Source organism: Varroa jacobsoni, unplaced genomic scaffold, assembly GCF_002532875.2.
Source record: "Varroa jacobsoni isolate VJ856 unplaced genomic scaffold, vjacob_1.0 scaffold_1150, whole genome shotgun sequence".
Lineage (NCBI taxonomy): Eukaryota > Metazoa > Arthropoda > Arachnida > Mesostigmata > Varroidae > Varroa > Varroa jacobsoni.
In genome coordinates, this window is record NW_019214052.1 from 107,388 (window position 1) to 131,663 (window position 24,276).

General features: G+C 40.5%; 1 protein-coding gene across 1 annotated transcript in view; it reads left to right on the forward strand.

Annotated features, from left to right (window-relative positions):
• The window catches only part of LOC111267122 (voltage-dependent calcium channel type A subunit alpha-1), a gene marked incomplete at its 5' end in the record, with an annotated part of 61,371 nt that overhangs the window by 23,173 nt on the left and 13,922 nt on the right, over positions 1-24,276 (forward strand). The window contains 12 exon segments of the mRNA XM_086971201.1: positions 987-1,097; positions 7,105-7,188; positions 10,841-10,957; positions 11,292-11,357; positions 12,583-12,674; positions 13,193-13,343; positions 14,763-14,890; positions 15,364-15,671; positions 16,377-16,483; positions 19,575-19,616; positions 21,788-22,116; positions 22,391-22,508. Coding sequence (XP_086827327.1) covers positions 987-1,097; positions 7,105-7,188; positions 10,841-10,957; positions 11,292-11,357; positions 12,583-12,674; positions 13,193-13,343; positions 14,763-14,890; positions 15,364-15,671; positions 16,377-16,483; positions 19,575-19,616; positions 21,788-22,116; positions 22,391-22,508 — 1,653 coding nt within the window.

Consider the following 24,276-nt stretch of genomic DNA (forward strand, 5'->3'; position numbering starts at 1 on the left):
TTATATCTACTACCTGTATGTGTGGTTTCAACAACTACAAGCAGCGGCAGCAACAAGAACAATAGAAAAAAAAACAAAAAATAAGTTAAAAACAATTTTGTAGCACCTTTCAGTGCCCTTTAGCCCCTCTCACCCCATAGTGATATCTCACTGAGTGTTTTCTCTACTTGTGAACGAGCGACAAACGGGTAGCTACATCCTATACAGCAAGCAACTATATATATACGTGTATATATATATATATATACGTATATATATATGTGTGTATCTACTAGATATTTAAGCAACTAGATCAGAGAACGGCCGTGCCGAAACTTTAACAGAAATGATATCTAGAATCAGAGACTCGTAATATTGAAAAGCCCAGAAAAAAAGTTGCATAACACAAGTATAAGCAACAATCAACTTCGCTGATTGCTCTGGTTTGATTAGAGGCAATGCCATCATACACATAAGGCCCTCATAAAATGATAATGGGCATGATGGCGCTGATTCACGTGGATCTTTTTGATTGTCTAACGGATCTATTGACTGATAGTGGTGACAACCGGTTTTACTAGTAATACCGACGGAGCCGTCTCAGCCCACATTGTACGAAAGCATTGATGAGCATAGATTACGTACTCCACAAAGAGTGGAATTTTCTCTGGCGTGGGTTGTCCAGATGATGTCAGCCGTCAGCTGGCGATGGGATGCCCCATTCATGGCAATAACTATAGAAAGCCGATTGGGGTATGGACAGAACCATTTTTGCGGTGGTGAATTGGAATGGCGCGTGCCATTCATTGAGTTAAACATCGGTTATGCTTTTCATTACCTGTCGTGATGCCGATGCGTGATGACGATTGTGCGTGATGGCGTCGTTCTCTGCCGCTGCTCATTACGACCTTCCTCTTCTACTTCTTCTTGTTCTTCTCGACGGAATCTGAACCGAACCCATTTGACTCTACCGCCCCCTCGGCTGGACTACGTTCTTCGACCGACAGTTCCACAACCAGCACCCCCAACTCACGAGGGTCCTACATTACCTAAATGCTACGTTCACTGGCTTATTCACGGTTGAGTCCATTCTAAAGCTGGTTGCGTTCGGAGTAAGGGTAAGCTATTGTAACGCAAATGTTGGAGGCTTCGTCGCTTGCGTTGCCTATTGAGCGACCAAAGCGCAGCGCGTCGAAGCCGAGAATCAGAAGTATAATGACATACCCCACGAATACTAGTAATTATGACAAAGGGCTCGATCACACCCCATCACACATACAGATTCCCTTCCGCATCCCAAGAATAGTAAGAGCAAATACACAGGAAGACTGTTCACATTACAACAGCCTAGAACATAACGCCTCACTTGCTAGCGAAGCGTCATTGTTATGGCATAATTATCGTATCATACCGTTTGTTATGAGGTAGAAGTTTTTCCTTGGTAGTCGTATATGCTAAGCTACTAACGCTTCGAGTAGTAAATACGTCGATGACTAAAAGGATCTAGCTAGACCATATGTAGCGGTCCTCGTAAGTGCCTCTTTTTCGCTACTGATTACCTTGGATTTGTCTAGAATCGATAAATTTAAAAGCTCGACGGTTTTTCAAAGCACAGAAAAGGCTTTTACTGGTCCGATCGTTGATTGAATGGTACAGAAAGGCACCTTGAATCTTATGTGTGCATCCTCTGCTGTCTCCATGGTGATGAAACAAAGCATAGATGGCATAATCGACGTAAGTCTGCTATCAGTTGAATTCAAATATCCGGTAGAAGCCAAAATCTAGAAGTCTGTCAAAAGCCCTTGCCATCTCAAAATTCTGAAATAACGCCATAGTAATGCCACAACAATCAATGTACGCAACGTGACGATTGGGTCTATATATGTATATATATATACATATATATAATATAGCATCAGTGTAACCCTTTTGCTGCTAATTGCGTAGACTGTGCTTTTTTCAGTAACGTGCCGCAACAGAATTGAATATGAATGCTCGTATGCCAAGCCGCTCACAAAAAAATGTCTCGCGCTCGTGCCTGTGTGTATGTAATAAATAACTAATTCTTAGTAATAATCATACGTTAAAAATGTCTACAGTGTTTATACTCATCGAGTGTAGCTTAGCTTTTCTTTGGATGCGTGCGTGTGCCGAAACCCTCTGTAGAGATACGTGTAGCTATTCTGGGACCGATCACAGCAAACCATTTTTTGAGATGACAGGTTCTCCTGATTCTGCCGTCTGCGCAAATGGCACTAAATTTATTTACCTAGCGAACACCCTTTAATGACAATCGATCCATATCTATTCTTTTTCTTGGTCACCTGTACACGTAAATGTGACTTGATAACTTCATGTGTGAAGTGAGTGTGCGTGTGTGTGAGAAGATTAAGCTATTCTGTGGATTTGGCCTTGTGGAAAGGATGACTAACATTACGACACGTTCAATGACAGACGTGTCCTACATGCTTTAAACATCCGATTGTGCCCGCTACGCATCGTGTCGTACGAAAGTTATCCGTTCATATTTCTCGAGGTCTGTTGTTACATACTGTCTCTCTTTTGTTTACCTGTTGCTCTGTTTGTTCTTTGTTTCCCACAGGGGCTCACTCCAGGCTGGGCCTCAGGCTGCTTCTTTTCAGTTCCATTTTCGACACTTCAGGGACAACACCATTTGCTATTAAGCGCCTATAGCTTCCTATGTGGAAACACACGACTATACTTTTTGCCGAAGAAATATCAAAATGCATTGCAGACGATGGCTTGACTAAACAAAGACAAGGCTTTAGGGCATTTTCTCTGGTACCCAGCTCCCCTTCTTCCTGACAGTTCCGGGCCCTCCAAAATATAATATATTTTAAAAATATTGTAATTATCTGCACCATGCTGGTACCCTAGTTCCAAGAAAACATTTTTGCTTGCTCCTAGCGATCCTTGTATATCATCGAAATTCGACAAATCATCTACTTATGATAGTGCTTTGTGCATTAAAACCATTACCCAAACCGCTGACTGTAGATTCAAGGTTGTGACTTATTGATAACAGTGAGCAGCGCGTCCTGCTACCTTCCTGAACTGATGAATTAACCTTCGAACGTAAAATGATATACGTAAATAGATATTAGGCGACAAAAATTTTCATTGAAGACTGATGAGTGCTACCACGATTTGATTTCTGAGGCAGCTTTGGTTATTTCTAGATTGATTTGTGCTTTCCCCGAGTACTTAGATTCCGTTTGCACTTTGCGTGAAGTTTGCATGCATTTTACATTTTTTTTCCTTGCAGTCCTGCAGCCATTAGTCCGGTTAGCGCGCTCCAAGATTATCTAAATCAAGCGAAAGATAAATAAAGTTAAAAATATGGATTAAGATGAGTACAAGACGGTGAGCTCAAAGGTCCTCATTAAAGAGGAAACTTTTACCATTTCTGTAACAAAAAAGCAGGCTAATAGCATACGTCACGCACCGTGCAGGTTGACTATCTGTCTAGATTTTTTGCTCATTCGTTATATTTTGTTCTGATCGGTTTTCACTGAATTGTTGTAGAAGGCCTCGCGTTCTCACGAGAGTCACGCTCTCTGCTAACCCATGTGGCTATTTCCTGTGTACATCTTACGCCTCTTCATCATTTTTTTTCTCATTATCTACTGCAGTTTAAAGGGAATGTATAGTTTCAAACACTAAAACCCATTGTATTTTTTTTATTATGGAAACGAATTTTTCCATCTGCTTGGCACCATCATAAGATTCATCTAGAGACAGCATAGATCGGGAAGTTACTCAATAAGATGTGCTTTGGACTTGCACAGATATCAATGAGAAGTTTTCAGTTTAAGGCTAATCATTTACGGTGTCGCCATTATTATCAGAATGTCGTTATACGAGACCATCGTCTTGTCATCTGTTCGGCAGCTTTCGAGGATACCAAGCTTGGCTATAACCAGCCATCTTTCCTCGCTCTTCGGAAACTATCCAAGCGTCTCCAATCAATGACAGCTTCAGCCAACAGTTCTTAAAAACCGTTTTTTTTTATATGATTAATAACTTTAATAATAATAATAAATACACATGCTCCTCGACTAGATCGCACCGTCATTTGCCTGTATCAAGGGTAATTATGTACATTATGATTTTATAAAATTAGGTAGGAATTAACAAAAGAAACGATTACCATTTCCACGATCCAGCTTGAGCGTTCGCTCGATAGTCTTCCGAAGTGCGAGAAGCATGAAGCCCTTATGGCACTGGAAAAGACAGGCATCATTTCTCACATATCTTCTCTTTTCAATATGGTTATTATGAAACAACGGCTAATAGTGATAAAGGAAAATGAGAACACGGCTGAGAACGGTGATTGATAACTAAGCTAGCAAACAAACAGGCGAGCGGTTACCATACGAGCACTGTTGCATTTTCGAATCGATTTTGTGTGGTTGGAAAAACTGGTTGAGTATTGATCGGTGATTGACTGATTGATTGGTCGCAGCTGCGGTGGCCCCGCTCTGCCAAGACACCTCAAGGCTCGGCAGCTCTGAGGCCAAGTACATATCTGCTCGTATGATTTTTCTTTGTAATATGCCAGCGGTCTTGCCGTCGTTGAGTGACTTGCGTTGAATTGAACTGGAGTGAACTAAACTCCATGGCAAATCCCTTTTCCCTTCATTTATACATATCATATACTCTATATAGTACCGGCAGTGGTGCACTCTGGGTAGGCGCTCCACATTCGAGAGCACCTGATCGCGGGATTGATAAAATCTTTCGTCGATCGTATTTCCGCTACGGTAAATCCCGCACCCAACCGTGGCTCCACCGCCGTGGTGTGCGTTGATTGCAATGTCTTACGTGCTCGGGGATGTTTGATATATCCTCAAATCATTCATTTCGGTTTGTAAGTAAATTAAGAACAAAAACATATTAAAAAAAAACAAATCACGAAAAAGTCATGTCAACTGAATCATTTTTCTATTTTCGCCTGCTCTCGTCAATCAACGCTGATGGCGACCCATTCGCCAACTGGCCGCATCATTCTCTCATCGTCGATCATCATGGTATGGTATCGGATCGACGAACAAAATGACAACAACAACAACAACAACAACAACAACAATAATAACAACAACAACAACAACCTATATTAATCGACGGTGATCTACAACTTTGTCTGCTTCGACTTCTTCAAACGATTGCTTTCACTCCATCTTGCTATATTTATTCCGTAAATCGATTTTTCTTTTTTGTGTATCTTCCGTACAATCAACGAATGACCATATTATTGCAACTACAACTGATTTTTTTCTACTAATATTAACCCACACACACAATTGTGTGTATGCACAATCCGTATGCAATTCTATCTGATCGTCGTGTATTGGGGAGCCCCTTTCTACATGCTAAAATCCTTCCTGCATCGACATATTTATCGAATCAATGTTTTGCTGATTTTACCCAATGTCTTTTCATTCATGTTCTTCAACTTGACGTTAACTCCATCTAAATAAGCACTATTGTCTTTCTCCGTTTATTATATATCTATCTTATTCCTCTAATTTGCCACTATTATATATGTCACATGCGCGACGACAAAAACTTCCTGAAAAAACACATTTTGGGACCTGGTCCCGTTTATTAAATCTGCTTTTCGTCTACGACGGTAGTTCCACAAGGCTGGCGAGCTTTTCTCTAACATCTGTGATGCATTAAATTCCGCCTTCACATTGATGTTCCTCCTTGAGTGTATACTGAAATTTGTCGCCTTTGGATACAAGGTTTGCTTTATCTACAAACAAACAAACCCCATTAGGTATATCAACATAATAAGATAAGATACACAAAAGCATTTAATAGATAGTTCACCAACCGAAGATGGCTTTACAATAGGATGAGATTGTCTAATTGATTACATTGCTTGAATAAGTGGGTGTCTTCAAACTACTAGCTCAAATTCCCAAGAGGCATCTAACGGATTACGAAGTATCAATGGGGGTCTGTCAAACTAGGAAGTTTTTCTCTTCACAGAATATTTTAGGATTTTCCAACAGAGAATTTGCTGCGAAAGAACCTTATAGGTGAAAAGAAAAAAAAAGCAGCCACTGTAGTATTAGTTGACAAATACCCACCTTAGATGTGAGGTGGGCCACTTTGACCTAACACAATTGCTTGTTGAGAGCTATTCAAGCCTACCCAAATAAAATCATATCTAAAATATAGCATAGAACACGCAATCGGCGAAAAACTTACGGATAATAATCAACAATCAACGGTATAGTAGACATCCCACGCTAAATAGTAGATTCAGCTGAAATGGGCCTTCATTAAATAAGGACAGTAATCGTAATAAACTAGCTAAATGACATATAAAAATACATTGCTTACCGTGGACTCTCGTAATCTATATAGCTTACTTATCACGTAATTTCTATTTATGTAGATTCAAATGTGTCGCGGCTATGTGCTAATAGCTAAATCTTAGTAGGACTTTACGTATTTACATAAATTCGTTAGACGAACCCGATAAGGTAATAGAATTAGATGATACAATAGTGCATTTAATTGTTTTAATTGTTGAATGTTGAGTTCCAGCAGAGGCCAAAAGCAACTCTCCCATATATAAAAGAGTCTCTCATCATCGGCGGCTGATGCTTTCTGAAAGTCAACTAAGCGCTTAATCACTGATGCCTTCAATGTTAATTAAAGAACATTATTACACGATGGCAGACTATTTTCAAGCAAATACACGAGGAACAATATACATGTGCTCTCAAGAACAGAATCGTATATATATATATATATATATGTTCATACATGTACGTCTAAACACTGTCCCGCACATCTACGAGCCCCAGGCCTTCGTCGAGGTGCGAACATTGCCTTGCTCAATTTAATAATTGACAAAAAGTATTGGCCGACTATTACATGTTAACATTTATAGGGTAGATTAGATTAAAAAGGGGCCTCGAGTGGCCATTTGGTAGCGAAAAGCTTTATCGACCTTCTTGTTCCAGTCAAGTTCTAAACTAATAACCACATGAGTTACAAGGGAATAATAACGTGTCATAACAATCTCGACGTGGGCCTTTCATATGCACCAGTACCATAAGCTGACTGGATCTAATGTATTTGCAGAATTTCTTCAAGGATTCGTGGAACACCTTCGACTCGATAACCGTAATAGGCTCGATTATTGATGTGCTAGTAGTCGAATATGGGGTGAGTAAAACACGTCTATATAAATTTCTGTCTGCAGCCTGCGTTCGAGGACCAGGCCAGAGATAGGGTCCGTAACAGCTTTATATGTGCGCTTATGCCTTCTATATTGTCTTACCAATACATCTCTTATTTATTTGGCAAGGCGTCTTTATCTTAAACCCAATTTTCTACCGAATTGCTACAGCCAGTATCAATCCTATAATGCTATTGGCGCATCGGAGTGCAGTACTTAATTTCACCTTATTCAACTAACTAGGTCATCCATTCCGATTATTTCTGGTTTGAAGCTTCAATGAATTTTTGTTTTAAAAAAAAAATGTAAAAAGTACCAAATGGTCCCGTAAAACATCAGAGTATCCTTGAAACTGATTTTACCGAATGGCAAGTGCTGTCCTGACAAATGTAGGCTTACCATTGAGATAGATGTGAACGGCTTTTTATACTTGTTCTTTCTGTCATACCGAACTTTCCTCCCAGTGGACCACAGCGGGTTTCGTGACTATCAACGCCTGCAATCGTTCGACCTTTTGAGTGTCTTGTTAAAATGAAAATTGTTGGCAAATTGATAATAGTTCGTTCATGCGTTGGATGCGTTCCTTGGCCTAGTCCCCTCTCTCCCGTATAACTGTTCAGCAAACCTGCTGCCGAGAAGCTGTTATTCTATCTCTCCTGAAGTCCTGCTTTGTGAAACCCAACAACCCTTAGAAATCCTCATCTAACTCTAATCCGGGCCGTAATTACTCGCCGCCTAGTCCGCAGAGACCAACTTCTGGCCCGTGTACAGCAGTAGCCTGCCTATAAAACTCCTTTGTGTATGTATAATTTTTCTTACTTTTATAATGCGTCTGTAATGGCAAGATGAGTCTATCCTGTGGCAGCTCAGGTGAAACCATCGCATTATGCGAAGGGATACTGTAGATAGAAACCAACGATTGGCTCGCAGAGTTGAGCATACGACTCATAATCCCATCATAAAGGGATAATTAGCATTAACGACTATAGACGATAACAAACGTTAAGTAAAATCTATACTTACTATAACTGTCGACGGGGACCAATAAAAATGGCATACTGTTATGACTATTAAATCTAAGCAGCACTGGAAACCGCAGCCATGGATCCGATGCAATTCATTGACGGTTCTTAGCCAGAGTAATAGTCGCGTCCAGTATGAAATTTTTGCCTAGTCGATCGCTCATGTCGACTTAAGCGCTGCTTTTGTAATCATGGTGTACATGTATACATAGCCATTATGGTGACACTGTACAGTCAGAGGCAGTAGCCCAGTGCGCCCACAGATATTATTTGAATTATGACTAAGTGCCTTCTTTAATTTTCCGCAGCAGAGCATTAGTGGAGCAAAAGTAAGACAACGACGTTCCTTATTCTTTCTTCTTTTAATCATAAATATCATTTTGTTCGAATCGGACGTTTGTTACACACCGCAACATTCATATCACAGCAATGTCTCAAGTCAACTCTGTTTTCAACGTCTATCCAAACGCAGTGCCAAACAAGCACCAAGTATCTAGTCAGACCTATATATATATATATATTTATGACATATGTCACAGAGCAAAATAGATTGCGCGTTGGAATGAGATCACACCCTATGCGTTGAACTCTTTAGACTGATCGTTTTTTAAAAACGATATTACATGCTTTGTTCTTACTTTCTAATTTCGAACCTGCCTAAAGGAAAGGTTTTATCCTATTTTTCCAGTCACGGTAGATTTATTGTTCTGATCCGATGCTCCTTCGATTCTACTCAGTGTCGCAATTGTCAAATCACGAATGTTAGAATTTTGCCGGCTCTGGTGACTTGTTTCAATGTTATCTCACTGTGCATCCGTTCGGTTTTCATTTGTTCATAATGTATAAATGGTTTTACGAGTGCCGTAGCATCTGGGTATTATGCTGGTAATCACGACCACCCTTGGGCTGATTTGGGGTGTATGGCATTTTGAGGACCCACTTACGATTAGTCATTTAGACGTCTTATTATTAGATATATGAAGGCCTTTTTGACGGCCTTACAAGAACTAGTTATAGAATGGCCAATCTGTGTTTGATTTTGTAATAAATATTTTGCAATAAAAAATTTAATTTTCGATTGAGACCCATACATTTATACAGTTACGCGTTCGTGGGTGGTTGTCGGAACAAGCGTCATGTGACAATATCAATATGACGCTTAGTCGGTCGTTGTCGACGCTGTTCTTACAAACACGCGCACCATTTCACCTGAAGCAGGAAAAAATGTTATTTATCTTCGCTGAAAAGCCACGAATATAATGGCACACAGCTCTTTCACTTTGCATGAACATGCGATGCGAGACAAACAAACTTCCTTCAAAGGACGCGAACCTATCCAGACATTAACAATATGATTTTTTTACGCCATTTTTTTCCATTAAGTTCGAGAAGGTCAAGCGATTCTATACCACAAGATGTCTATAATGTATCTTGTTTCAAAACCCAAACATAAACAAACAATTTGTGCACATATGAGATACGTTTTTAGCTATACAGCCAACAATATAACCCTTCTGAGGCAAGGAACAGTTAAGCATAGTTTGTCAGATATGACCAAACTATGCGAACACAGACGACCTTCTACACCCTGTCATATGTAGATAAAAATAAATGCTATTAAGCCCAGTTGAATCAATTTTAGTAGAAATACTCACGAAGATTGCTAGGTAGTTTCGGACGCCTTCAATCTATCCCATGTGACAGCACTTACGTACATCTAACCGTTTTAGTAATAATTAGAGCCCTATTCTGTTTGGCCGTTACACCTTCGGCGTAAGCCTCAAAAATGTTTGAATCTACCGAGGACGCTACTTTTCTGCCGATGATTATCCCCCTTCTCCTTTCCGCAGATCTTTCCCACAGTAGCCCGTCAATTTGTTTCAGTTCGATTCAACTTTCCCGAACCCGTGTTTACATTGATATATTGGCTTTATCTCTGATGGTCTCTAGGGGCCCCAGTTTTGTCATCACACAACTAAATTTTCTAACTCGACCAACAGGATTGAACGTATATTCAGTTGCAAATACTATAAAAACAAAGTAGCCGCAAGCGCAGATCCTTTTTTCAACAAAGAAAGACAGCTAAACATATAGCAAGGATTCGTAGAGTGGTCATTAGGGACGGTCGCAGAAACCATTTAAATATGCAAAGCCAAAAACGAATATAGAAAACCGTTCACTAAACACAAATATTTTGCGTACCACCTTGTACCGTAAGCTACCACCTTGTTCAAACTGTGTCAGCACTTTTCTCCTACAAAAATATGGCGTACTAAATAAATCACTGGCAACTTTGCACTTCGCAGAAATCTGCTACTTCAATCAATTCAATATGAAGTTATCCATAGATCCATCCAAGCACATTTCGTTTCGATCCAATGACATGGTTTTAGAAAGTCAGAGTACAATAAACCTCTCTGACCATTGTCACCCTTACCAATCAATCTTACTAGTAGATCCACCGGTAGTGTACATCCATATCTCGTATCATCCGGCAGCGTTGTCGCATGGGTGCTCGTCACACAGAACAAAACAAATGCGACCGCACGAATCAAGTCACCGAACTCTGAACGGATTGCCTGGGTGGCTTCTCTAATGATGAACCCGACATTTGCAGATTAGCTTCTTCAACGTAGGATTCCTCCGCTTGTTCCGAGCAGCCCGTCTCATCAAGCTTTTGAGACAGGGATACACTATTCGGATTCTACTGTGGACCTTTATACAATCTTTTAAGGTAAGCTCCGATAATCTTTTTCAGATCGCTAATAACGTACTAGAAATAGCCGCCTGATCAAGCGTCATGACTAGTTCTTATCGACAAGGAAAGTGAGGAATAAAAAAATCGGGCGATTGTATTTCCGTTGTTCTATTATGCGGCCAGACATAGCATCGGAAGCTTAGCAAGAGGATTTGAATGCTTATCCGGACGCCGGTCCATCGGCCCTATATGGACGCCTTCTATCAATGAGGCCATATATATTTTTTTGAAGACACTAGCAACAAGACTTATAATGGTAACATACAAACATGCCTGACGTCATAAAGAAACGCACCAACTTTTATTTCAGGCTCTACCATATGTGTGCCTACTGATTGCAATGTTATTCTTCATCTATGCCATCATCGGCATGCAAGTAAGTGTTATTATATCCATCTTATGCATGATATCATAACCCATTAACCCTATCCTGACACAGCGACGAAGCTATGCCGAGCATCTACATCCATTTTTGTTATTAGATTAACTTCACTTTATACTAGATAGCTTTAAATTCGCCCAGGTATGTTTGAGCTGAATACGGACGTGCGTGTAGCACCCTTAGGTCTTCAGTATTCTGGAACCTGATGAAACTAGATTGACGCAACAACTCTTAGAACCTATTTCTTATTGGTGTTACTATTTAAGTGAATCATAAAAACGCTTCGTCTGACCGTTCAGTGTTGCCTGTCGTGAGAAGAGTCTGAATACATTACATTCAGCACGACCTCTGAGGTCAGGCGTCGGCAAGAGATGTTTCCTTACCGTCGATACATTCTGCCGCAATATTGAAACAGGAAATCTCCCTAAAGCGAACGATGACAACTTCCAGTCCTATATATAACTTGCATGATAGAAATTAAGCTGTTTGTTAAAGGAGTTACCTGCGACTGAAAAACAACCAGTTGTCCTTAGTAGCATTATTTTCAGCGTTTCTCATTAGATCAGACATAAGTAAAAAAAAATACGACCCTAGGTAGCTGTTGATTACAGTAAACTATAGCTCCATGTATTACTTTTTATATCTACATGTACCCAGCGCGTGCAGGTTTGTGCTAGATACCAGGAAGTAACCTATCTATTATGAAATTGTTGTGCTTATGTCCAAATTACGCTATGAATGCAAGCAGTCTAAAGCTGCCTATATGAAGGTCCCTCTATTGGAATCTAATAATTTGGCGAGCTTTGCATAGGTATTTTTACAGATTCACTATCTACTATATTAGTGGGAAATACAGCCTTTACTTATGCTATTTCTTTGCCACTTTGCACAAGTTATAATGGAGCTTGTTTTTATCTTCATTCTAGTTTTATATCTATCGACACTTTTTACCTATACTGAAGCCGCAAAGAGGATAGACATTGCTGACAGAATCCGTTTCACGGATAGTTCTCTTTTCGGCTAAAAGTCCTGCAATGGTACATTTACACAGTGATTGCTGGCTCAAAAGATCTCTACAAACTATCAGCTTCTGTTTCACGCCCGTATTAAGCGTTAATTGCCTGTATCATAGTAGAGCTCAGTTTCCAGTGATACCTCAATGTGGTCAAAATAGTGCAGACCACAATCGTAACATGATTTCTTCCCTCGTCTTTCATAGGTTTTCGGTAACATCCAGCTAGCATCCGACTCCCAAATTACACGGCATAATAACTTCCGGAACTTTTTTCAAGGACTCATGTTGTTATTCAGGCAAGTTACCAATTTGGACCACCTCAACGTTTCATGCCCCCGTCTCAAATCATTTTAATATGCGATTAGTTGGGCGTTAGTGTATTGTGCTATCGGTACCAGTCGCTTCCACCTAGATACACACACACACACACACACACACACACATACGAACTGAAATCAAAATGGGTACGATATGTGAAAAATGCAGAATTTTCTCAGGTAATCTTCTACTCAATTAACTGAAAATACGTAGTGGAAATTATTCCCGTCATTGTACTCCCTCTGTTCAACTGCTCGTATTATTGTGCCTCAATACCGAATACTCCTGTGCAGGTTTATGGATTCATTCGTTCGATAAAGCTTACATCTTCCCTATTCATATTCTCATCCGTGTAGTATACTAATGAATGATTTCGTTATATCAATCGTTACTTAACGTGTATGTTGGATGACTCGCACTCATCGACCACTTATTCACCCATCGCTACGGTACAATCCACCTTAATCGCGGTTCTTGGTAAACCCATTCTAAACAGATGCGCTACGGGCGAAGCATGGCAGGGTATCATGCTGGCATGCATTAAAGGACGTCCATGCGACCCGCAAAGTCGGAAAACGACCAACGACTGTGGATCGAATCTCGCTTACGCCTACTTCGTATCGTTTATTTTTTTTTGCTCGTTTTTGGTATGTATCTACGGATTTCTACAACGGTTAGCAGAGAAAGTGTTAGACTATAGCAACTACTTAGTAAAGTAAAATGTACTTTATTGTACATCAAACAATCTGTAACTAGATTTACCGATGTAAAAAATCTATAGAGGTACGAATGTTTGGGATGAATGAAGAAACAGTCCCTCGCAATCGTCTCCATTGCGATGTGCTTCACGAGGATATGTAAGAACTTTATTTATCGGCAACCTCTACTAATGCAGTCTTACCGATACCAGATAGATACCGAACACAGATACCGATGTCTAAAGAGATCGCATTTGCATAAAGCTATTAGCAAAATAGTCTTCCACCTCTATCTTCCTCAAGTTTCGCCAACTTGTTTGGAGCGGATTGGTATCCTTCAGCCCTAGTTGATCAGATTTGATCACTGAGTGAATTCACTGTCGAACATTTGCGATATCCGTAATCGGTAGCTTTTGTCACGGTCAACTAATAAACTTTAACGATGTATATGAAAATGTTTGCCTATTCTACTTAGTTTTTGTTACGAGAATATGTTTTTTTCTATGAAAAATTATTTAAAAATTCAAAATTTAAAGCTCTTTAAATTTCCTCAAAAGCCTGATATTTTTTGAGAATACCTTAATCATCGAGAATTTACTTTATATTTGGCTGAAATCGTTACAGCGTTCTTTAGCTCGTAAAAAACGGTTAGAAATTAAATTCTTAAATAGTATTTTCTAACCATAAGGAGATAATTGAGATAGGTATATATTTATACGTATTTTGCATTGAATTTACTTTATCGAATACAGCGTAGTGCACGGTGAAAGCATTATTATTATAATAAATAAAGTTTAGGATAATCAAACATCGGTCAAAGGCCAAACCAAAAACTTTGTTTTAGTCGAAAAACATGAATTTAAGAGAAAAAGTTCCCGTTTCATAAAGAACGAAGGCGTTTGTGAAGGGACCCGAAAATCAGTAGTTTTTGAGAGAAATCTCATTATACTGCTAGATGCCATATATATATATACATATATTTTCGTGAATCTCATCGTTCTCGAGATAAATTAAAAAAATACAAGTCAGTATTCAGCTTGTATAACTGTACATATAAGAAGGGTTCATGAACAAAGCTGAATGTATTATCCCTTGGATAAGCAAATGATTTCCATAGAGCATTTCTAATACACTTAGGTTCTTTTCATATAATCTTCCCAGCGCAACCTTGTATTCGATAGGGTTAACAGCGAGGAAACATGTTTTATCGGCCTTAGAAAGATTTTACCTTTCTTCTGAGTGGCTACCCTATCAGGTGAGACGTAGTGAGCTGTGAGGCCTAGGTGGTTTGGTAAAATGTGGCCGCGAGGCCAAGTCATATGAATGCAATCTATAGAATATGGTGCTAAAAATTTACGATTGTTGCAGATGCTGAATCTATTCGTGGCTGTGATCATGGACAACTTCGATTACTTGACAAGAGACTCGTCTATTCTCGGAGCCCATCACCTCGACGAGTTCATTCGAGTGTGGGCCGAGTACGATCCAAATGCCACGTAAGAACTAGCGTTTGTCCTTCCGTTCATCTATTGCATTGATTGACAGCACTGATTTCTGATTGATCCGACAAAGCTGCAAAGTTCTCCCATTCGGTGCTAGTATTTCGGTCACCTGATTATTGCTATGATCTACTCCGATTATTAATACGATCACACAAGTTGTAACTGCCTTCATATACGGAGCTTCTGTTTCACCAACTTATTTTCCAAGATTCTGAGCCCATTTCGTCAAACATTTTATTCGCTGTTAGACCTGGCTACACATATAACGATACGATGAGTATTTTTCTACATCTCAGCATCCCTGAGGCGATGTTAGACCGATTTTCATTACGAGATGATTGCTGCCTCTGGGTGATTTCTTGTTAATTAACTAGGACGGAGTGAAGAAAGAAGCGGTTTATACTTGAAGAATACCTAAGATTTTCTTCAGAATTAAGACGTACTTATCGGTGTCTGCCATCTTACAGGGGTTACATTCACTACGGTGAAATGTATGATATGCTACGGAATATGGACCCACCACTTGGTTTTGGAAACAAATGTCCGTACCGCCTTGCATACAAAAAACTTATTCGGATGAATATGCCGCTAACGGAGGATGGCAAGGTCAACTTTACCTCAACGCTGTTTGCGTTGATCCGTGAAAACCTGTCAATCAAAATGCGACCGGCCGAAGAGATGGACCAAGCCGATAAGGAGCTCAGGGTGACCATCCAGAAGCTGTGGCCCCTGCAGGCCAAGAAGGTGACCGACAAGTTTATTCCCCCTGACTCGGGTAAGTGGGCTATTTGTACTACAAGTAGGTTACAAATTACCGTTTTTACGATAGTTGGACAAGAAATCATTTCAGCGTCTGCTTTCATAGTTAGGTAATCTGATTATGCGCGCGGGTCATAAAGTCGGATATAAAGATATTAAAATGAGTCTATTTAAATAGGTACATTTATTTTTGCCATGGAAGTTCGGAAAAACAATACATACGCATTATGTTAAAGTACAAAAGAGACCAACCTTTTGACTGGGGCAATTAAATTACGAATTTTACCTTCGTTAGCTATTTTTTCAGTTTAGTTTAGTTATAACATTATTGTAGAGACGTGCAACTCTAGAGGCGACATCTAAAATAGCTTCAATATATATCTGTCCGAGAAGTTGAAATATTAGATATATGCAGGTTTCGCTACTTGCCATGGTGCCTCGAACAGCTGTTAAGTTGTACCGCAGACCTGGGCGCAAGCTAAACATGAATCACCTTCACACCTGAAGACACTGCAATGAAATAGCGGAGACAAACTGATCTAGCAAAGAACTTTTCGGCGCTCCAACTTGGCATTTGCTTAAGGACTCGCAAATATTTAAGGTTTTCATCGGACTTTTGTGCAAGGTCTGTCGAGAAACTACGCCGCTCACCGTCCTATTAGCTTTTGCCTTGAATTTACACGAGAACGACTTAATCGAGAGGATCTATTTTGCTTTTCAGAGCTGCGTACTGGAAAACTCACAGTAGGCAAGATATACGGCGGTCTGCTTATTTTAGAAAATTGGAAAGGCACCAGATTCGGGCAGATTCCTGGTGCATTAGGCGCGGTAAGTAAGCCATTGATAAACAATGTGTTTTATGCTGGCTGCATATCAGTGTAACGCATTCGATTGGCACCATCTTCTGAGGCGAAGTCGTACCTCTACAGAAAAATGTATAGTAGGCTATAGTGTATATCCGACAAAATAGGTTGAGTAGCTATCGACAACAAGCCAATGAGTCGATCGTAGTGTAGCGAAGCTCGTTGTGGCACTATTCAAATTTTAGGCTTCGGAAAAAAAATCTACTGAACTTCACGAATGTTCTACGCATTACTAGCCCAGGCCGTGTATTCGAACGTCGAGTATGCGCAGCATAATCGCTTGGAGTTCGTAATTATTTTTTGTTTATTTATTATTATTCATCTTTATACAATCTAGTCTAGCAGAGTGCGACAGCAGTGTCGAAATGGCTTATGATCGATATTTTTATTATGACTAGTACTATATTAGTCCAGTTATGATTGCTATATTGTCTGGTTATTGGCGAATGAAACAGGCTGACTCAATGCTGCAATTGTTCGTGGTCCGTGTTATGATGTTCCTAGTGTTGTTCTCCATGAAACAAATAGCTCATATTGAATGGCGTGAAGCGTGCTAGTGTCCAGACGAACTATCGCTGGCCGGAGCAACAGCTCTCGACAGATGAGAACGTTCGTGACTTATGATGAGAAAAGTGTGACCAGTCGACGATCCCATGTTCGACAAATCATGCATTGCTAACATAGGCCTGGCTGAACACTGGCCGTATCGCTCTTAACAAAACGTTCGTGACTATTGATTGATTAGGTTGGATCGTCTTAGCTCGCTTGGCTGATACTGACTATCATTTGTCTGACCAGTGACGGCTGCTGTGATGTGGTACCTGAAGTTGCAGGTCGCTGCCATTGCGTCTTTCTATATGTATGCGCGTACTGATTCGTGATGATAATAAGTGATTCGTTGCCAGTGCGTGCTGGACGAAGTCTGAATGAATTAGAATGATCGTGACGTATGTGTTTTCCTGTTCGTGTTAGGGAATGAAACTGGCGATACTTGTGAACCGATAACGTGCACGCATTGAAAATTTGGATATCCTCCTCTTTTTTCGTCTAAGTGTCACGAGAAAAACTACGAAAAGCACATGTAGGTTCGCGACGCTGTCCAATCAAGGAAACGCGTGTTTCCTTAGTATGCGTAAGGATGCCGAACCTTTTTGCCTGTGTGTTACAGCTAGGTATATAATTGCATAGAAATAATTTGCATTTGCAATAGATGCTAATGTATAACATAAGAGTTTGATAAAACGGGCGCGAAAGGTGGCGTACATTCTGAATGCTCACTCAATCACGGCGGAAGACGTTCGATCCCAGTTCGAAATCCATTAACGTGGAAAGGCTTATTTCTCTTTTATATGGTGCGGAACAAATAAGACTGTGGAAGTTATTGTCTAAACAATCTAGCTCGTCGTACCTCTGCTTAAAGAACTGACTGCAGAAAATATATAGAAATGTAGTGAAGTCGTTCGCAATTAAAAATCTGACGTACTTGCAGCAATAGCTGGCCTTCGCCATTGTTCACAGATCTATTTGTTTCCAAAATGTAGGCAACAAAAGCGTCCGCGTACAGCCCGTATAGGCAACGACGGGAACCGAATTACTTTCCTTTTCACGTGTCTCCTCCGTAGTCTCCCGCAACTCGCGAGCGTCATGTACGGACTCACCTAAACAGACCTATCCGAGTAAACAAAATGTAGGTGCTCAGCACATGTCTTACCTCGTCAGTGTCTATAGGCGCTCACTGTCACACCTATCATTCCATATGATAATTAGTATTCTATTACTACTAAGGTGACTATTGTTTGCAAAGCTGGCTGCGATGTCAATGATGAATGGCTGCTACGTAACTTTGCTTGGAGCCGCAGTCGTCTGCGTTGCATTGCCCGAACTGATGCGATGGCCAATTAGCTGATTGACTACGACCTCTCTGAGATGATTAAGATATGAGAACAAAGAGCTTACCTAATAACTGGCTAGCTCTAATGGTTAGTTATGCTCGAGTGGAAATGCCAAATCAAAGAATATCCAGTGCACAGTGGTGTGATGATATACGATCGTAGATTATAGGCAACTTTCTTATCTAAATTTAGTCACCTACGTCGTCTTGTGTACTTAGTCACCTCAACAGAAGACAGCCTACGCATATAAAAAATAGCAGCATAGTAGATACTGTTTACGTACTTCTAATACGTACATGGGTCTAATACCGCTTATAGGTAACTTATAGATATATGCATTATGTGCTGCGCCTGATGTTGGAATGAAATGCAATCTATATAACCTATGCCTCAAACTTACGTATATATATATATATATATATATACGTGCATATACTGTGTACTAGTGATTGGTCGATCGGTCCGAGATTCAGCACGTCGTAGCTCTTGCTTGGATGATGGCGCACGTCTTGTGCTATCAATCGAGCACGTTATGGAGGTCCTATTTCAGTTGCCTTGTTCTTCCATTACGGGGAGGGATTTAGACATTAGAGGGACTAGGCTTACTCTGACTGCGTACGTGCAACGCAGTAGTCGGGATCGAGCTCATCTGACATAGCTGTCTGTTTATTGACGAGGATCGATCTGCAACCGCGAGGACCACTACCTATGATTTACCTGGATGTACGCTAAGGTCGTTTACTTATGCTAAGGTAACCACTAATACGTTTTCCAATTTTAAGCCGAGCTATTTAAGCCGAGATTTCTATACCGGACTAGCCATTTATCCTGGCTCTTGCAAGCGTAGCACAGAACAACGTACGTTAGGGGTAATCATTACCGGTACTTAGTTCAACTTCTAGTTACATTTATTGTTAGTACATTTTGGTACACGACGGCACACTGTTATCTATGGTGACAACACAACGGTTGGAAAACGGCTAGGTAAAAAAGTTCTAGCCGTAAGCACATAACGACGTGTAACATTAATGTATCTGATTTTGCCGGGCACATTGCAGCAGATTTTACTTGATTACCAACGAAAGGTGTGATGTTTACCCTTTCGATGTCACCAGTTGGAGGGATGATGATGACTCGATCCGCTATTGTGGTTCAATTTTACAGGACGAAACGTTACCACAGCCATCTTCTCCTGACTCCGCCGCGGTATATATCAAAAGCCAATCATTCGTACTACTATCAATTAACTCATCTGTTAATTATATAATCTATGATCACACTTTCTTCTCGTTTTCCTTAATTGATCTAATCCAAACGCCATCCGCTTAAGGGGGCAGACTTTTCGTATTGTTACCCTTACACTATCTGCCTCTCCCGGTCCAATCTGCCGGCTGCCACAAAATACACACTTTCTAATTTCCCTTTTTCTTCAACCTATTTTACACTTAACTCTGACGTATATATATATATATATATATATGTATATATGTATATATATAGAAACTGACTCGATAATAGCTAAGACTGTCGAGAGTTTTTCTGCTTTATCCCTGGTTTTACTACACATGACACGTACTCCAACTCACTCTCCAATGTTTTCCGATAAAGTCTGACGCCTGCCCCTATGTGGGTGTTTCTTATTGAAAAGAACAGCAGACAGGCATGATATAAATCTCTACCAATGCACACATACATAAGCACACATATAAAAGAGACACACACCTTTTCACCAGAAAACATTGATTTCTGAATCAGTTACTATCTGAAGCACCAATAAAGCTGCGAATATATTCATATAAATAGTTTCCATGGCGACCACAAAGTCGGAAAGTATAAGGTCACATTTGCTTTCGATTTCATTTTAGAAAACGCTTCCCCCTAAATGTTAAAAAACATCAGTCGCCTTCTAATGAACAGACGAATACGAGCGAAAAAATCATTACAATAAAGCTATGGTGGAAAGATAACAACGAAAAAAAGAAAATATGGGTTACTTACCTGGCCCGTGACCTTAATTGAGTATGCCCACGTCTCTGTTGATGTCACCATAACCCATTTCCATGCAATTTTCCGAACTAGCTGCACACATTAAAAAAAACAACAGTAAAATTGAGCACTCTTCAAACATTATGAAGCGGCGGCAACTTTCCGTCACAAACCAGATGCTCGGTAAATTCTACGGCTATAAGCAGGCAAGCAATGGTTCACTGTTGTCCAAAAGACTGTTGATGAAACCTGTATCAAATTTGTTATTGTATTAGATACACGGACACTGCAAATAAAACTCTACTAAATAATAATAAGAGTCATCACAGTTTTTTTATCTAATTTACCGGGATCTATTTAGTTTGTGAAGCGTACCCTCATCTATTGCGAACATATCTTGAAGTTAACGCTATTTATAAATGCTACAAATGTTTTGTTCACCAATAAACAGCCCACTGACAATTACCGACACTGGCAGCCACTTGATGCATGAGCATGCAAATCGTGCGCCCTGTCCAGCATGAGCTGATCTGAATGGAAGTAAAGACTGAGTCCAACTGCACGTATCTGCTCGCACACAAATCTTCTGTTTTTTAGCTCTTAACGGTTACGGGGAGTGATGATTATAGTGACATTATGCATTGAGTATATATATTCCCTTAGCTTGGTTGGTATTCGTTGTTTTAAACAGGTGGTTACTTGGAGTAGGGCTCAAGGAAACCTTTCGTGTGCATGCGTTTAGATCTTATACTGTCCAGTTATCCTGACAAACTTTCTATCGATTATATTTGTCGTTCTTGCATAAATGATCGCTGAACGCAATACAAAAGATTGTCAAATCAACATCTACTCCAATTAATATGGCAATGAAATGTATAAGAGCACCAAACTAAAACTGTTACGATCAGCTAGAACCACTCAGATCTTCTACGTGTAATCAATAACATTCATCACTAAAAGGAAATAAAAGAAATAAACGATACAGCGATCCTCAACTATGCTAGAGCGACACATTATCCGTCAGGTTATAGGACTTTGTCGGTTATTATAATGATAATACTAATAAAGTCGTGCACGTTCGGCAATATATATCACATTCATTATATTGCCATAGCGGCTCAACATTCTATCACATAATAAGCCGACTTGATATGAAGTGCAGTGCTGGTAATTGGCACTGCACGGACGTCCCCCGATCAACGGCAAAAGCCGCGCGCGCGCGCACGAACGCTCGCCCCACCCACCCACCCCCGCACGCCAGATCCAGAACATAAGTGGGATTACGGGGCCGCTTGCGACAGGCAGTTGATTGTTGATCGGTTTTGCTTTTATTATTGTCTTCCACCTCTCTCTCTCTCTCTCTCTCTGTCCACCCTCACCCCCCGATATAGCGGCCTTCCTTTTTTCAACGAATTATGGGCGCTGTGCGAAACACCAACACTCGTGTTTCGCACGGGAGCCTTGAGGGTCCGGGTTCGGACCCTGACGCGGAAGGAAGATTCGCCGATGGAGAACATGGTCACGGGCTGAGCCATGGCCATGGAGGTCACAATGCCCTGACGCATTTGCGTGGGGTAACCCCCTCAGTCCACGGTCAGCCCGTATTCCATTCCAGCCATAACGGATCTGCAGAGCACTCGGCAACACACAGCAACGATTTGCATCTAGTCTTTCCGCTCAGTCACCATGGACAATTCGGCGCTCATCGTGCGAGCCTTAGGTTGGTTTGTAAAAAAATGCTTTGAATATGAATATTTTAAATGCCAAATGGAGAAGGCAATACGTGGAGCTTGAAGGTAAACTAAGAGCATTGACAAGTGTTAAGACTAAGATGTTAGCTACAAGCAAGCTGATATTAATTACAGTAGATATTTTAACACGTGTGATTTCACCTTGAGCACACCTCCCTTTTGCCATTAATTACTGGGGTAACCGTATCGTTCACTCGTTGTCATCCTGCGTTTTCGCATCTTGTGCATTGGGTACCATTTCAGCATCGACACGCAAGCAGGAATGTCAAGTGATAAACAGTGGAATCGATCGCTCAGTTTCCTAAGACGTGGTAGCAGTCGCCGAAAACGTAGAATGAGCATAATCCAAGCCGCCATGCAGGTACGCCTAGCCAGCAACAGGAGACACAGCATCCAGCGGCCAACGCGCCAAAATTCGAAAGTCTGCCCACCACCTTCGAACTCTGTCTTACCGAATTATGACGAGCAAGCCCCAGATTTCATTGAAACTCCAATCCGACCCGATCCCGTTCCTGTCGGCTTGACAAATGCCTCCCTTCGTTATAACATGTTCATGCTAACAAAAATGAATATTCACATTTATGCAGTAAGAAGTACGATCGGCCAACGAGCCTAAAGGATAATAACAGGTAGAAGAGGAGTAAATAGTTTTTTCGCTCTTTACTTCCGGTTGAGATGTATATCTTAAATGTACGGTCCTAAAAGCACATGTTCGCTTTTGATGGTAATTTATTTTCAATGGTAAAGAGAGTTTATGAAAAGACGAAAAAAAAAACTGGTATCTCATGATACCAATGTTCATTGAATAATTAATAAGAATAACGCGTTCAGTTTACTGCATAGCAGCTCAGTAATTTCCAATGTGAACATATATCGCGTCTTTATGATATTACCATCTCGCAAATTTCAAAATTTAGCATGGGCTCGTTCCGGCCTCGCGGGCCAGCACGCTGGAAGATCACCAATCCTTTGACGTTTTACAAGATCTTTACGCGTGCAAAGCATGGTTGCATGGGCACGCTTTATGTCTGTACTAGAAAAAAAAAAGTAGCCTAGACGCAAGCCTTATCCGAGGCTTCAGGTCTACGCAAATATCTTGTATATACTAGATATATGCGTACATACCTACGTGTATATACTTAGTTCCGGATATTACTAGTTGGAGCAAAACTTTCGCAAAACTCAACCGCAAGCTTTCGAGCTAGTTCAGCGTTTTGCGGTCGCTCTTTTTCTATTCGGCTATTTTCATTTACACCGTACACACTGCCCTGAGCGTCGTCTGGATGATGCCTTACTTGATGATCTGACTTTCTGGCACTTAGTCACCTAAGTCACTCATCAATAGCACTTTAGCTTGTTGCCGCCATTCATATATACCTAAATTAAACGAACTCTCAATAATGATAACAGCTCTCTTTTTATTCATCTCTATCACAACGTGGAATGGCCAACGCGATCCTTTTTGCCCCCCAGTAGTCGGGCATGCCTACAATTCTGTTTTCCCTCCTTTTCTGTCTGTCCAAAACGACATTAGCTAGGCTCCCCCTTATTATTCAGCCGATCGTGCGTATTGTAGATGTATATGTAGAGAAATAACCTATACACACGAGAAGGCCCCTTCCCGCACAAGTGACATCAGCTGGGTACCGAGATTTCAACGCGATACCGACCACCAGTCAAACAGCTTTTCAACGGGACACAAGTCAGTTATGATGACAGATGCTAAAATAATCATGATTATGATGACGAACCAAACTGATATACGTGCCATTCGACATCCAGGTAATAATACAGGCCGTTAATAGCTGTTAAAAACAGGTAGCCCTTTGATCGTCTGTCACTATAGCCACAGATATTTTCTACTAAACTTTGTAGCTGTAGATAATTAGACCGTAGTTTGTTAGATTATATTTCGAAGGCATGAATCGTTCTAATGCGCACGAAAAACGATCATAGACGTGGTGTAGTTGATAGCTATGGGTTTTAAATATATTCAAATGATTCTAACGTACTGCTCGTAGGAAAGCCGTTGAGGTCAAAGAAAATTTGAATTTGGAATTGGCCCACGATTTTCGGAAAGGAAACAAAGGCCGAACAACTCTGAGCTCTCTCTATTCTCTTTTCAAAAA